Source organism: Chionomys nivalis, chromosome 3, assembly GCF_950005125.1.
Source record: "Chionomys nivalis chromosome 3, mChiNiv1.1, whole genome shotgun sequence".
Classification (NCBI taxonomy): Eukaryota; Metazoa; Chordata; class Mammalia; order Rodentia; family Cricetidae; genus Chionomys; species Chionomys nivalis.
This window is the reverse complement of record NC_080088.1, coordinates 98,907,974-98,920,959: the sequence shown is the minus strand read 5'-3', so window position 1 is coordinate 98,920,959 and position 12,986 is coordinate 98,907,974. Positions and strand designations below refer to the sequence as shown.

At 44.7% G+C, this 12,986-nt stretch overlaps 1 protein-coding gene across 1 annotated transcript in view; it reads left to right on the top strand.

Annotated features, from left to right (window-relative positions):
- The first annotated feature begins 2,031 nt into the window (after positions 1-2,031).
- Baz1b (bromodomain adjacent to zinc finger domain 1B) overlaps positions 2,032-12,986 on the top strand; it is a 69,785-nt gene continuing 58,830 nt past the window's right edge. The window contains exons 1-2 of the mRNA XM_057763854.1: positions 2,032-2,544; positions 12,825-12,941. Coding sequence (XP_057619837.1) covers positions 2,438-2,544; positions 12,825-12,941 — 224 coding nt within the window. The 5' untranslated portion in view covers positions 2,032-2,437. The remainder of the gene's footprint in view (positions 2,545-12,824; positions 12,942-12,986) is intronic.

Below are 12,986 nucleotides of genomic sequence, written 5' to 3'. Positions count from 1 at the left end.
GAGTTACAGACTTTTGTGACTTTACCCACAATGTGGGTACTGGGACTCAAACCCTGGTTCCCTGGAAGAGCTGTCAGTACTCCTAACTTTGAGCCATCTCTCCAGCCATTAAGTTTAAATTTATTATTGCTATTATTGATTTTAGAGTCTCACTATGTACTATTTTTTAACTTGTGCGGGGGTTAGGGTTGTGTGCATGTGCCTTCAGAGTCCAGAAGACGAGGTTGGACTCCCTTTGAACTGGAGTCACAAGCAGTTGGGAGCCATCACATGTGGATGCTGAGACTCAACTCAGATCTTCTGCAAGAGCAGCCTGGTTTTTGTTTGTTTTTAACCTTTGTGGCATGTGCCGCCACCACCCTGCCAGCATGTCTAGACCTCTTTAATTTTTATTTGAAATTATGCACATGGGGGGTATGTATACAGGGTTGCATGTGTCTGTCTCTCTGGAGTTACAGGCAGTTATGAGCCCTTAATGTCAAAGCCGTGAATCAGAACAGGAAGCTCTTAATTGCTGAGCCACCTCTCCAGCCCCAATACACACACACACACACACACACACACACAGACACACACGCACGTCCTTTAATATAATTTTACTTATTTGCTTATTGTGATGGGGTCTTGCTATTCAGCTCAGACTGACCTGCAAAGACTGTAGCCCATGCTAGCCACGAACTCACTCAGGATTCTCCAGCTTTAGAAGTCTGACTTGTATAACCCTCATGTATGTATGTATACACACACACACACACACACACAAAAGAAACTTTTACATCATCCTTCCACTTACTTTTTTTTTTTAAAGATTTATTTTTTATTATGTATACAACATTCTGCCGCCATGTATGCCCGCACGCCAAAGGAGGGCGCCAGATCTCAGTACCGATGGTTGTGAGCCATCATGTGGTTGCTGGGAATTGAATTTAGGACCTCTGGAAGAGCAGCCAGTGCTCTTAACCTCTGAGCCATCTCTCCAGCCCCCTCCACTTACTATTTAAAAAAGATTTATTTTTAAATTGTGTATGTGTGCGTGCATGGTGGGGGTGTAATGGGCACTTGGGCAAGAGAAGTGGGAACCCCTGGAGCTGCAGTTACAGTTTCGCTCTACCTGATGTAGGAGCTGGGAATTGAACCTGGGTCCTCCCAAAGCGGAGAACTCGTTCTCAACCCCTGAGCCAGCCCTGCAGCCCTCCACAGATTTTTTTTTTAATATTTATTTATTATGTATACAATATTCTGTCTGTGTGTATGTCTGCAGGCCAGAAGAGGGCACCAGACCTCATTACAGATGGTTGTGAGCCACCATGTGGTTGCCGGGAATTGAACTCAGGACCTTTGGAAGAGCAGGCAATGCTCTTAACCTCTGAGCCATCTCTCCAGCCCCCTCTTCCACAGATTTTTAAAGAAATTTCTACATTATCCTTCCATGTAAGTCTTTTAGAGACAGGCCGATTGTCAATCTCCGTTTCGCATCCACACCGACTGGGGTCCCAGGCGCCCTAATACGAAACCTCTGTTTGGGCAGGGCCTGAGTTACTTCCCGCCCAGCACAGCTCCACCCGCGGATCCCCGGGCGTGGCCGAGCGCGGCCCCTTTAAGAAGGGGGCGGAGCGCGAGTGGAAAGACAAAGCCCCTGGCCGCGCGCTCCCCCTCCCCCCCTCCGGCGCACCACACGGACAGTGGGTGCCCGGATGTCGGTGTCGCCGTCCGTGACAGATGGTGCAATGTCTGTGTCTATATGACAGGGCTGTCTGCTCTGCCCTCGTTGAGTCCTCCACCTTCCGTCCTCCCCGCTTCCTCCCTGTCCCATTACTTTTTAAGTCCGCCACCGGAGGCCCGCACGCCAGTCCCCGGCTCTTACATAACGTGACCTTTCACCTTTTCAGACTGCCCTCTAGTGCGCTGCAACCAAACTACGCGGCTGGGGCCCAGGGGGCGGGACTGGGACGCGGAGCGGCAGCCGCTTTGAGCCAATAGACTACGAACGCCGCTCAGCCCTCCGCCTATCGAAGCATCCGTCCCAGGGCGCCACGGAGGAGCAAGTTAGTCTGTGCGCTGGCCCGGCAGCCGGGGGGGAGGAAGGGAATCTCCCGCCATTTTTCAATAATTTCCTCCGGTGCCCGCTGGAGAGGAGTCGTGACTAGCGGCGGCGGCGGCGGCGGAGATCGGCGGGAGGCGAAAGGCGCCGGAAGGAGCGAGGAGGATATCTCGGTTTCTTCCCCTCGCGGCTTTCCCCTCGCTTCCATGGCCGTGGCGCGGTCCCGCCAGCTCTGAGGGAAGCCGGAGTTCGCGCCGCCCTCTCACCCCTCCCCTCCCCCACCGCCCCGGGAGCCAGGCGCTTCGCTCGCTCGCTCGTTCGCTCGGAGCCGCCGGGGCCTAGCTCTGCGCGGCGGAGCGGCCGAGCCTCCGGCGCTCCGTGCCCGCCGCTGCCGCGATGGCGCCGCTGCTGGGCCGCAAGCCCTTCCCGCTGGTGAAGCCGCTGCCGGGAGAGGAGCCGCTCTTCACCATCCCGCACACTCAGGAGGCCTTCCGCACCCGGGAGTATCCTTTTTCCGTGTGTGGACGCCCGGCCGCGGCTGCGCAGGGCGAGGGATGGAGATGGCGAGATGCGGATGGGCCGCGCGCCGCTCGCGGGGCAGCTGTCACCGCACCGGGCCATCCGCGGGCCGCGGTGTCCGGGCCCTGCCTGGCCGGGCTGGGATCTCCCCGGCGGAATCCATCCGGCCGTCTCCAGCCGTCCTTCCCGGAACCGCGCGCCTCCATCCTTTCCCCCTTACTTTGTCCCCGGGGCCTCGGTGACGATCGCAGCACCAATTCCCTCCTCCCCAACTTGGCCTCGGGCCCTAAGTGACTAGGGGAGGGACGCCGGGTTTCCGCTGCGCGTTTTCTTTCTCTCCCTTCGTATAAATGAAACCGTCAAGTTGAGTTTTTGAAATTGTACCGGCGCGGTCGCGTGAGCCGGCTTGTGCAAGCCTCCACTGCGTCTTGTGTGGGCTGTGCGGGGACAGCGATGTGTGTGGTGGGTTTTGTTTTTCTCCTCCGGAGTGGACTTTAGGCCAGGGATGAACTGACAAGAACCGTAAACCACAAAACCCGGCATTAACTTCTCCCCCGCTGTAGGTGGGAGGGAGCAGAAAGGTACCTTGATGGTCCTGGTGGCCTTTTCTTCCCCAGGGAACAAACAGGTTTGAAATTTAGAAGCTTCATTTTTCTTTCTTTTTTGAGAGAGTGCTTTGTGTTGACCAAGCTGGTCTTGAACTCTGTGCAGTCGAGGCTGGATTTGAATTCCTGATCCTCCTGCTTCTCCCTCCCCAGATGGCTTGCTTTCTTTCCTTTTTATTTTATTTTATTTTATTATCTATTTGCTTATTTGTTTATTTTTTGAGACAAAATCTTACTGTGTTTTTCAGGCTGTCTTTGCATAGCCTCCACCAATCCTGCTTGAACTTAGTCAACCTTCCAAGCCTGTGCTACCATTCAGTACAGTTAGAAGCAGGTAAACTTTTGAGACATCCTTAACGTTTTTTGTTTTAGGGCCGTGAAACTGGTGTTTTAAAATAGCCTCTGCATTTCTGATCATTGCTTTAAGATTTTTTTGACCAACCATAGCCACTTGGTTAAAAGTTGTATCACTTTTTTGCAAGGTGGGGGAAATGTTGGATGAATCTTTTAGGGCTTATTTGGGCTTTTTGTGTGTTCGTTTTGTTTTTTGAGACAGGGTTTCTAGCCCTGACTGTCCTGGAACTCGATTTGTAGACCAGGCTGGCCTCGAACTCATAGCCACCTGCCTCTACCTCCCGAGTGCTGGGATTAAAGGTATGGGCTACCACTGCCTGTCCACTTAGTTTGAAAAAAGATAGGTTTCTGTATCAAACTTGCATAAAAAATACTTTTATCATCCCTTTTCCTTGGAAAAGACTAGATTTTGTTGTAATTCCTGCTGTACCTGTAGATCAGAAAGGGCAATTTACTCTTGGCCTTTGCTTCAGACATTTTTTTTTAAATTGTATCCCAGGATGACTTCTAACTTATGTTTTGGAAGCTGGCCTTTACTGCCTAGTCCCCCTGCCTCAACCTCAGAAGTGTTGGGATTGCAGATGTCTACCTGCTCAGCTTGATCTTGGCTTTAATATAGTGTTTTGAATAATTAGGATAATTTCACTTCCCTTCCCCTCATCATTACTAATTAGGGGATTGAACCTAGGGCCTTGTACTATTAGTAAACTATATCTTTAGCCCTCTTTCTTTATTTTGAGTAAGGGCATTACCAGAATTGCTGAGGTTGGCTCTGAACTCACCATGCGGCTTAGGCAGGCCTTGGACTTTTGGTTCTCCTGCTTCAGCCTTCCCAGTAGCTGGATTTAACAGGCCTTTACTCCAGCACCAGCTAGGGCAGGTTCAGTTTTGTTAGCATCGGTTCTGAATTCCAGTGTTCACCTACAGAGAGTCTTTGGAAAAGTAATCTTTTTCTCTCTTCCCCCCCTTTTAGTTTTATCTATATGATGTTTTGCCTGTTATCTGTATCTATATACCGCTTGTATTCCTGGTTCCTATGGAGGCCAGATGACAACTTTGGATCCCCTGGAACTGGAGTTAAAGAGCTATCATGTAGATGCTGGGAATTGAACCCAGGTACTCTGCACTTAACTTCACTGTTGACTCTAGCCCGTGGGTTTTTTGTTTGTTTGTTTTCTTTTCTTTTCTTTTTCTTTTTTTCTTTTTTGACAGGGTCTCACTTTGTAGACCTGTCAAGCCTGGAAGTCATTTTGTAGACCATACTGACCTGAAACTCACATAGATCTGCCTGTCTCCATCTTTTTTTTTTTTTTTTTGGGTTTTTCGAGACAGGGTTTCTCTGTGGTTTTGGAGCCTGTCCTGGAACTAGCTCTTGTAGACCAGGCTGGTCTCGAACTCACAGAGATCCGCCTGTCTCTGCCTCCCGAGTGCTGGGATTAAAGGCGTGCGCCACCACCGTCCGGCTCTGTCTCCATCTCTTAAGTGTTGGGATTAAAGGCGTGCGCTACCATGCCTGGCATTCATGTAGGTAGGTAATTTTGATCCTGTGCCTGTAGCATCTCTGAGCTGAAATGAGTCTTAAGGGGTCTAGATCCTGTCTGCTTGCCTAGTGGGCCCAAGAGAATTGAAGTTGGTGTGTTAAAGATCATACACCCTGATTATAATGATGAGAGTTAAGATCACAAACCAGTGCTTTCAGCCATATCACTGTAAATAAACCAAGGGAAGAACAGGGAATTGTGGAGCCAGGGCCTTGCATGTGCTGCTGTACTGCTGAGCTGCAGTGTCTGTGATACAACCCATGTTGCCCTTGAGTGCTTTAACCCTCAACCTCCCATGGGAGGGATTTCTGGGTGTTAGGATCATAGTCTTGTGTCATCATACTTCACCTTCTTTTATTTTAATGGAATTAATTTTTTAACGATTTATGTGTTTTATTTGCATGAGTGTTTTGTCTACATGGATGTACATGCACCTCGTGTTGTGTTTATAGATGATTGTCACCATGTATTAGCAAGTGCTCTTAACTGCTGAGCCATCTCTCCTGCAACTCCCCCCCCATTTATTGAAATATTAGTCTACACTGTCATTTTGATATAAGTTGTAATTAGATGGTATAAGGTGTATTTAGCTCTACTTATTACATTATTTGTGCTAATTATATACTTGCTTTTTTTTTTTTTAAAGCAGTTTCCATGCTTTCACTAGAGTAAAAGTTTACTTCTGGGAATCTAACATAGTCTCTCTATATGTCATTCATACTTCTCTTTGTTTTATTGAGTCAGGGTTCTTACTATGTAGCACTGGTTGGCCTGGTGCTGACTGTCCTTAAACTCAGAGATTTGCCTGCCTTGGCTTCCTTAAAATCGTATTGTACCACACCCAGCTATTGATTGTTTTGAACTGTTGATGGTAACACTAATATTATTAGAGGTGGATTTTGTTCTAGTACAGTATAATAAATACTTCATAAAAGAGATACAGGTATACTGAGCTGTTTGAAAAATGACCATAGCCAGTTAATTTAAAACTATTAACAAAGGCTTTGTTTATTACTTATTGTCTGGGGAAGAGAGGGTGTGTGGTCTTGTGTATGCCATGGTATACATTGTGAAGCATGCTAGGCAGGCACCATCAGCCATCATAGTACTATTTCCCTAGTCCTTCAGACGTTATCTTTTTTTTTTTTTTTTTTTTTTTTTGGCTTTTCGAGACAGGGTTTCTCTGTGGCTTTGGAGCCTGTCCTGGAACTAGCTCTGTAGACCAGGCTGGTCTCGAACTCACAGAGATCCGCCTGCCTCTGCCTCCCGAGTGCTGGGATTAAAGGCGTGCGCCACCATCGCCCGGCTTTCAGACGTTATCTTAACTGAAACTGAAACCTGAATTATTTAAAATAGTATGTATTTAATAAACATTCTTTCTTTTAGGATTTCCTATACCAGTATTTAGAACTTTTTAACAGGAATTCTTTAAAAAGGATTAGAGGAAATTGTTCTGGAAATTTCCAGTAGTGGGAGCATGTTGGGTGGTTTCGTGCCTCTGGACTGTGTGGCTGGCTGGTTGGCATGTTTCTTTATGAGGCTATTAGTGGTTCCATGGAGGAGAGCAGATGTATGGTTGAGCAACAGCTGTATTTGAAGTATTACCAGTCCTCAATTTATATTTATGGTTATGTTTTTAACAAGATTAGTTTTCTCTTTATTTTGATTGCATGAATCGTTATAGCAACTTTTTCTATTTTAACTTTAAGCAGTGAGTCAGTGAGTTCTTGAAGGTACTTTGTACTACTTGAATTTACAGTATTCTGAAATTGAGGCAGGAGAAAAAGGAGTTTTAGGCCAGCCTAAAGTACAAGGAGACCCTGTCTCAAAAACAAAAAGGGCTGAAGAGATGGCCTAGTGTTAAGAGCTCTTATTGCCAGAGAACCCCAGATTGTGGACTCACAACCCTGGTGGTAAATCCCACTCTGAGGGAATATAATGCCCCCTTCTGGCTTGTGTAGGTACTACAGTACATATAATGCATACCATGCTTTCATTCACACATTCTCACACCCACACACACATTTTTTTTTTAATTTAAAAAAAAGAAAACTGGAATTTGTATTATGTCTGAGTGTTTACTTGCATGAATGAATTACACTAAGTGTGTGCATGGTACCCATGGAGATCCGAAGAAAGGATGGGATCCCCTGGGATTGTAGTTACTGGCAGTTGCGAGTTGCCATGTGGGTGCGAGGAATTGAACTCGGGTCCTCTGGAAAGGAGTCAGTGCTCTTACTTGTTGAGTCATTTCTCCAGCCCTGTTTGTTGATTTTGAGATAGGGTCTTACTATGCAGCCCTGGCTGTCCTGGGATTTTTAATGTGGACCAGGCTGGCCTCAAACTCACAGAGATCCGTCTGCCTCTGCCTCCTGAGTGCTAGGACTAAAAGCATGCACCATCATGTCCAACCATCCAGCCCTGTTTTGCTTTTTGAGTTATAGTCTGGCTTAATGGAATACAGACTGGCTCTTACTTGGTTTTGAGACAGCTGTGTATGTCTTATTTAGCTCTGGCTGGCCTGGAACTTTAGGCAGTCCCTCTAGCCCTAGCCTCCTGACTGGGGGGACTGCAGGTGTCCATCACTATACCCAGCTAACAGTTTTTGATGTCATTTGGCCATAGGATGGCCTATTAAGTAAAACTGGGTTTTACTCGTGAACTGGAGCTACCAACAACCCAATATAGATTCATATTTTTGTTGTGTGCATCAGTTGTCATAGTTGCTGAATTTTAGAAACAACTGTTTTAGGAGTTTTATGGTATTTGTACAGTATATATGACTCTAGAACAGTCTGAGTAGAGCATGCTTGAAGAGTTGGGTAAATGGAATTAGGTTATAGTTTTGAATAATTTTTTTTTTCATTTTGATTTGGTTCTTTGAGATAGGGTTTCTCTGTGTAACAGCACTGGCAATCCTGAAGTTCACTTTGTAGACCAGGCTGGCCTCGAGGTCATATGCACCACCACACCTGGCTATGAATAAGTCTTTAAAAATTAAAAGGGGAGCCGGGCGGTGGTGATGCACGCCTTTAATCCCAGCACTCGGGAGGCAGAGGCAGGCGGATCTCTGTGAGTTCGAGACCAGCCTGGTCTACAAGAGCTAGTTCCAGGACAGGCTCCAAAACCACAGAGAAACCCTGTCTCGAAAAACCAAAAAAAAAAAAAAAAATTAAAAGGGGGCTGGAGAGATGGCTCAGAGGTTAAGAGCACTGATTGCTCTTCCAAAGGTCCTGAGTTCAATTCCCAGCAACCACATGGTGGCTCACAACTATCTATAATGAGATCTGGTGCCCTCTTCTGGCATGCAAGCATACATGGAAGGAATGCTGTATACATAATAAATAAATAAATCTTTAAAAAATATTAAAAATAATTGTTTTATGAGTATTTTGCCTGCATGTATGTCTGTATACCATGTGTATGCCTGGTACCCTCAGAGGCCAGAAAAGGGATATAGATCTCTGGAAACTGGAGTTATGGATGGTTGTGAGCCACCATGTAGGTGTTGGGAATAAAACCCAGGTCCTCTAGAAGAACAGCCAGTCCTCTTAATCACAAGCCATCTCTTCAGTTCCCAAAGTTGTAGTTTTGATGGGTTTATTTTTCTGTTTAATTATAGCCCATGCTGGTTTCAAAGTTTGTGTGTAGCACGGGCTGGCTTTGAACTTGGGGCAGTCTTCTGCCTCTACCTCCCAAGTATTGAGATTAAAAGTATATGACAATGCCTAGTTAATTCACTATAATAGATTATGCCAGATTAGAGTTGTTAATTGATTGACAGTGTGGTCCAGAGAGAGAAAAGATAGAATTAAAAGGCAAATCTGAGAGTTTGCTTTATTAGTATTAGGACTGTACTTGCATGTGTTTGTGACAGGCTCCAGCCTTTAGAATGCTGGAATTGCAAGAGTGTACCACCATGTCCATCTTTAGTTACATGGGTTTCTTATTTGTCTGTTTTTAAATTTATGTGTATGGGTGTTTTTCCTGCATGTGTATATTGTCTGTGTACTGCCTCCATATATTGTGTCTGGTGGTCAGAAGAAAGTGTCTGGTCTCTGGAACTCTACATATGGTTGTGAATTTAGATTCTGGGAGCTGAACCTAGATCTTCTGCAAAAGCAGCAAGTGCCCTTAACCGCAGAGCCATCTCTCCAGCCCCTTTAGTTATGTTAGTTAAACCTTCATGTGTTGTTGGGCCGAAGTATTCTGTCAGTGTTCTGTTGCTGTGAAGAGACACCATGACTACAGCAACTCTTACATCAGAAAACATGTAATTGGGGCTTGCTTATAGTTTTAGAGGTTTAGTCCTTTATTGTCATGGTGGGGAGGATGGTAGGAACATAGAGACATGGTCAGAGTCACTGAGAGTTCCATATCTAGATCCACAGGTAGCAGGAAGAGCCAGGCACTAGAACTAACTTGGGGTTTTGAAACCCCAAAGCCCACCCCCAATGACACTTTCTCCAACAAGGTCACACTTTCTAATCCTTCTGAAGTAGTGCCACTTCCTAATGACTAAGCATTCTTATTTAAACCACCACAGCCAGGTACTTTTGAAAGAAACATTACTTGGCTAAAGAGAATAAAGCTGCATATTATGGTAAGAATAGTTCTTGGGGTCCTGAAAAGTAAGTGCATAATGACATAGTCTAGGATTTGAAAATGCCTTATCAGTTATAGATTGCTTAGCCTTTTGAGAATTGCTTTGACATTTTGTCTCAATTACATGTACAGCAGTTGATGAAACAAAAACCTCAATTGACATTTTCTGTGAGTGGTTGGGAGTGAGTGACTTTTGGTAACCTAAAATCAGAAATAGAATTTAGAGCCTATTGGTTCAACAATCTTTTAACAGTTATTCTCTCTTCCCCTTTTAGTTTAGTTTTTGTTTTTTGTTTTGTTAAGATTTATTTATTTATTATGTAGGCAGATGTTTGTCTGCAAGCCAGAAGAGGCATATTAGATCTCATTACAATGGTTGTGAATTACCATGTGGGTGCTAGGAAATGAACTCAGGTCCTCTGGAAGAGAAGCTAATGCTCCAGCCCTTGTTTTTGTTCTTTTTGAGACAGGGTTTTATGTGGCCCAAGTGTTTGTCTCAAACTCTTTGTGGAGATGACCTGGAACTCCTGGTCTCCCTGCCCCTTCCTCCTAGGTGCTGGGATTACAGGTGAGTGACACTACTGGCTTTAAATACTTTGAGTGAGGATAAAGCATGTTGCTTGGAATATACTGGGATTGGCAGCTAACTCTAGTTGCAGCTCAGTTTATTTTCTTAACTTTTAATTTTATTTTATGTGTATCAGTCTGTGTGAAGGTGTCAGATCTTACAGTTACAGACAGTTGTTAGCTGCCATATGTGGGTGCTGGGAATTGAACCCAGGTCCTCTGGAAGAGCAGTCAGTGCTCTTAACCATTGAGCCATCTCTCCAGCCCTCAGTTTATTTTCTTGTATAGCATCTGTTACTATTGGTGCACAGAAGTAAATTAGTTGTTTGCTAATTGAATTTGAGTATGGGTGGCTGATAGTTCCAGTTGGGATGGTGGGAAAGTCACACTATTCTGTTCTCTTCTCCCATCCTACTCAGGAAGACTGAACAACTAGTTAATGGTTAGGTGAAGTTAGTGTTACCAGAGCCAACATGAAGACTGGAATAAATAGTATATCAGAGCCATGATTAGGTAGAAGAAGGACTAGTGAGTGGCAAATGAATCACCAGTCTGCATTTACTCCAAACTGCCTGTGGGATGTGGTCATCTTATCTTACTGTAGACTGATTTTTATTTTTAGTTTAGTTTAGTTTAGTTTTTCGAGACAGGGTTTCTCTGTAGCTTTGTAACCTGTCCTGGAACTAGTTCTTGTAGACCAGGCTGGCCTCGAACTCATAGAAATCCACCTGCCTCTGCCTCCCTGTTGGGGTTAAAGGTGTGTACCACCACCGCACGGCAGTAGACTGATTTCTTTTTTAAAGTCTGTTTTTAGATTTATTTATTTTATAAAATAAAGAGTTTCACTTGCGCGCGTGTGTGTGTGTGTATGTGTGTGTACCACTTTTCTGCTTGGTGTCTGAGGAGGTAAGAAGGAGGTACTAAATCCCTTGGAATTGATGTTATGGATGGTTTTGAGCCACTATGTGGGTGCTGGGAACCTAATCTGAGTTCTTTGCAAGAGCATCAAGTGTATTTAACTAATGACCTCTCTCTCCAGGCCCCATGGAATAAATTTTTTTTATTATTTTTTTATTTTATGTGCATTGGTGGTTTTTTGTTTGTTTTAGTTTAGTTTTTTGGTTTTTCGAGAAAGGGTTTCTCTGTAGTTTCAGAGTCTGTCCTGGAGCTAGCTCTGTAGACCAGGCTAACCTTGAACACACAGAGATCTGCCTGCCTCTGCTGCCGAAGTGCTGGATTGAAAGGCATGTGCCACTACCACCCTGTGTGCGTTGGTGTTTTGCCATGGATGTCAGGTTCCCTACTGGAATTACAGATTGTTATGAGCTGCCACGTGGGTTTTGGGAATTGAACTCGGGTCCTCTGGAAGAGCAGTCAGTGTTCTTAACCTCTAAGCCCTTGTGGCATAAACTTTGTGACTTGAGTTGTGCAGTTTCATTTTGCCTTAAATCCATTCCTGTTGGGTGTGGTGGTGCATGCCTTTAGCACTTGGAAGGGAGAGGCATACAGATTCACTTTAAATTTGTGACTTCAATCACTTCCTGAGTGAGATAGGAAAAGAGAATATAATAGTGCCTTATATATGTCTACTATGTCAGCATTTCCCACCATTGCAGCTAGAACTCACTGTCAACCAGCTAGTTACAAGTAAAAAGACCCTTGTCTGAAAAAGTCTTTAGTCCTCATGACTTGTATTTTATTTTACTTCTGTTTTTTTAAATGGTTTATTTATTTTTATTTTATGTGCATTGGTGTTTTGCCTGCATGTTTGTCTGTATGAGGGTGTAGGATCCCCTGGAACTGGAGTTACAGACAGTTGTGAGCTACCATGTGGGTGTTGGGAATTGAGCCTGGGTCCTCTGGAATAGTAGCAGTCAGAGTTCTCACCCCCCTCCCCCCAACAGGGTTTCTCTGTAACTTTGGAGCCTGTTCTGGCACTCGTTCTGTAGACCATGCTGGCCTCAAACTCACAGTGATCTACCTGCCTTTTCCTCCTGAGTGCTGGAATTAAAGGTGTGTGCCACCATTACCTGGCCTCAGTCAGTGTTCTTAACAGCTGAACTATCTTTCCAGCTTCATGACTTGTATTTTAATTTGCTTTTTGCCATGTGCAACTATGACTGGCTTTTTATAATTTTCTTTTGAGTTTTTAGTACTGTAAAAATTGTGAAATGAAACCTTGGTGAATTTATGAAATTTCATTTGTATCAAAATATTAAAATTTCTTTGTACAGCAATTTATTGTGTATAGTTCACATATGGCAGTGAGAGGACAGCTTGTAGCAGTCAATTCTTCTATCATATGGATTCTGGAGGTCAAACTCAGGTCATCAGACTTGGTAGCAGGGTCTTCAGTCACTGAACCAACTAAAGTGGCCCCAGCATTATTATTTTGTTATAAAATGTGACCAGCTGTTATTATGTTTCAATTATGGTCATACTTTGGATTTATGACTTAAGCAGATTTCATTCTTATTTTATCTTTCTATATTGTAGAAAGGATTTTCTTTCTTTTCTATAGATGTGTCTTTTTCTGAGTGTATATTGGTTTTTTGTTGCTTGACTATTGTTTTCCTGAGCCACTGCTGACAGAGAGTATGAAGCCCGCTTGGAAAGATACAGTGAGCGCATTTGGACATGTAAGAGCACTGGAAGCAGTCAGCTAACACACAAGGAGGCCTGGGAGGAGGAACAGGAAGTTGCTGAACTGTGAGTAGCAGAAGCCTTGCCCTGTGTCAAGAAAGAAGGGTGGGG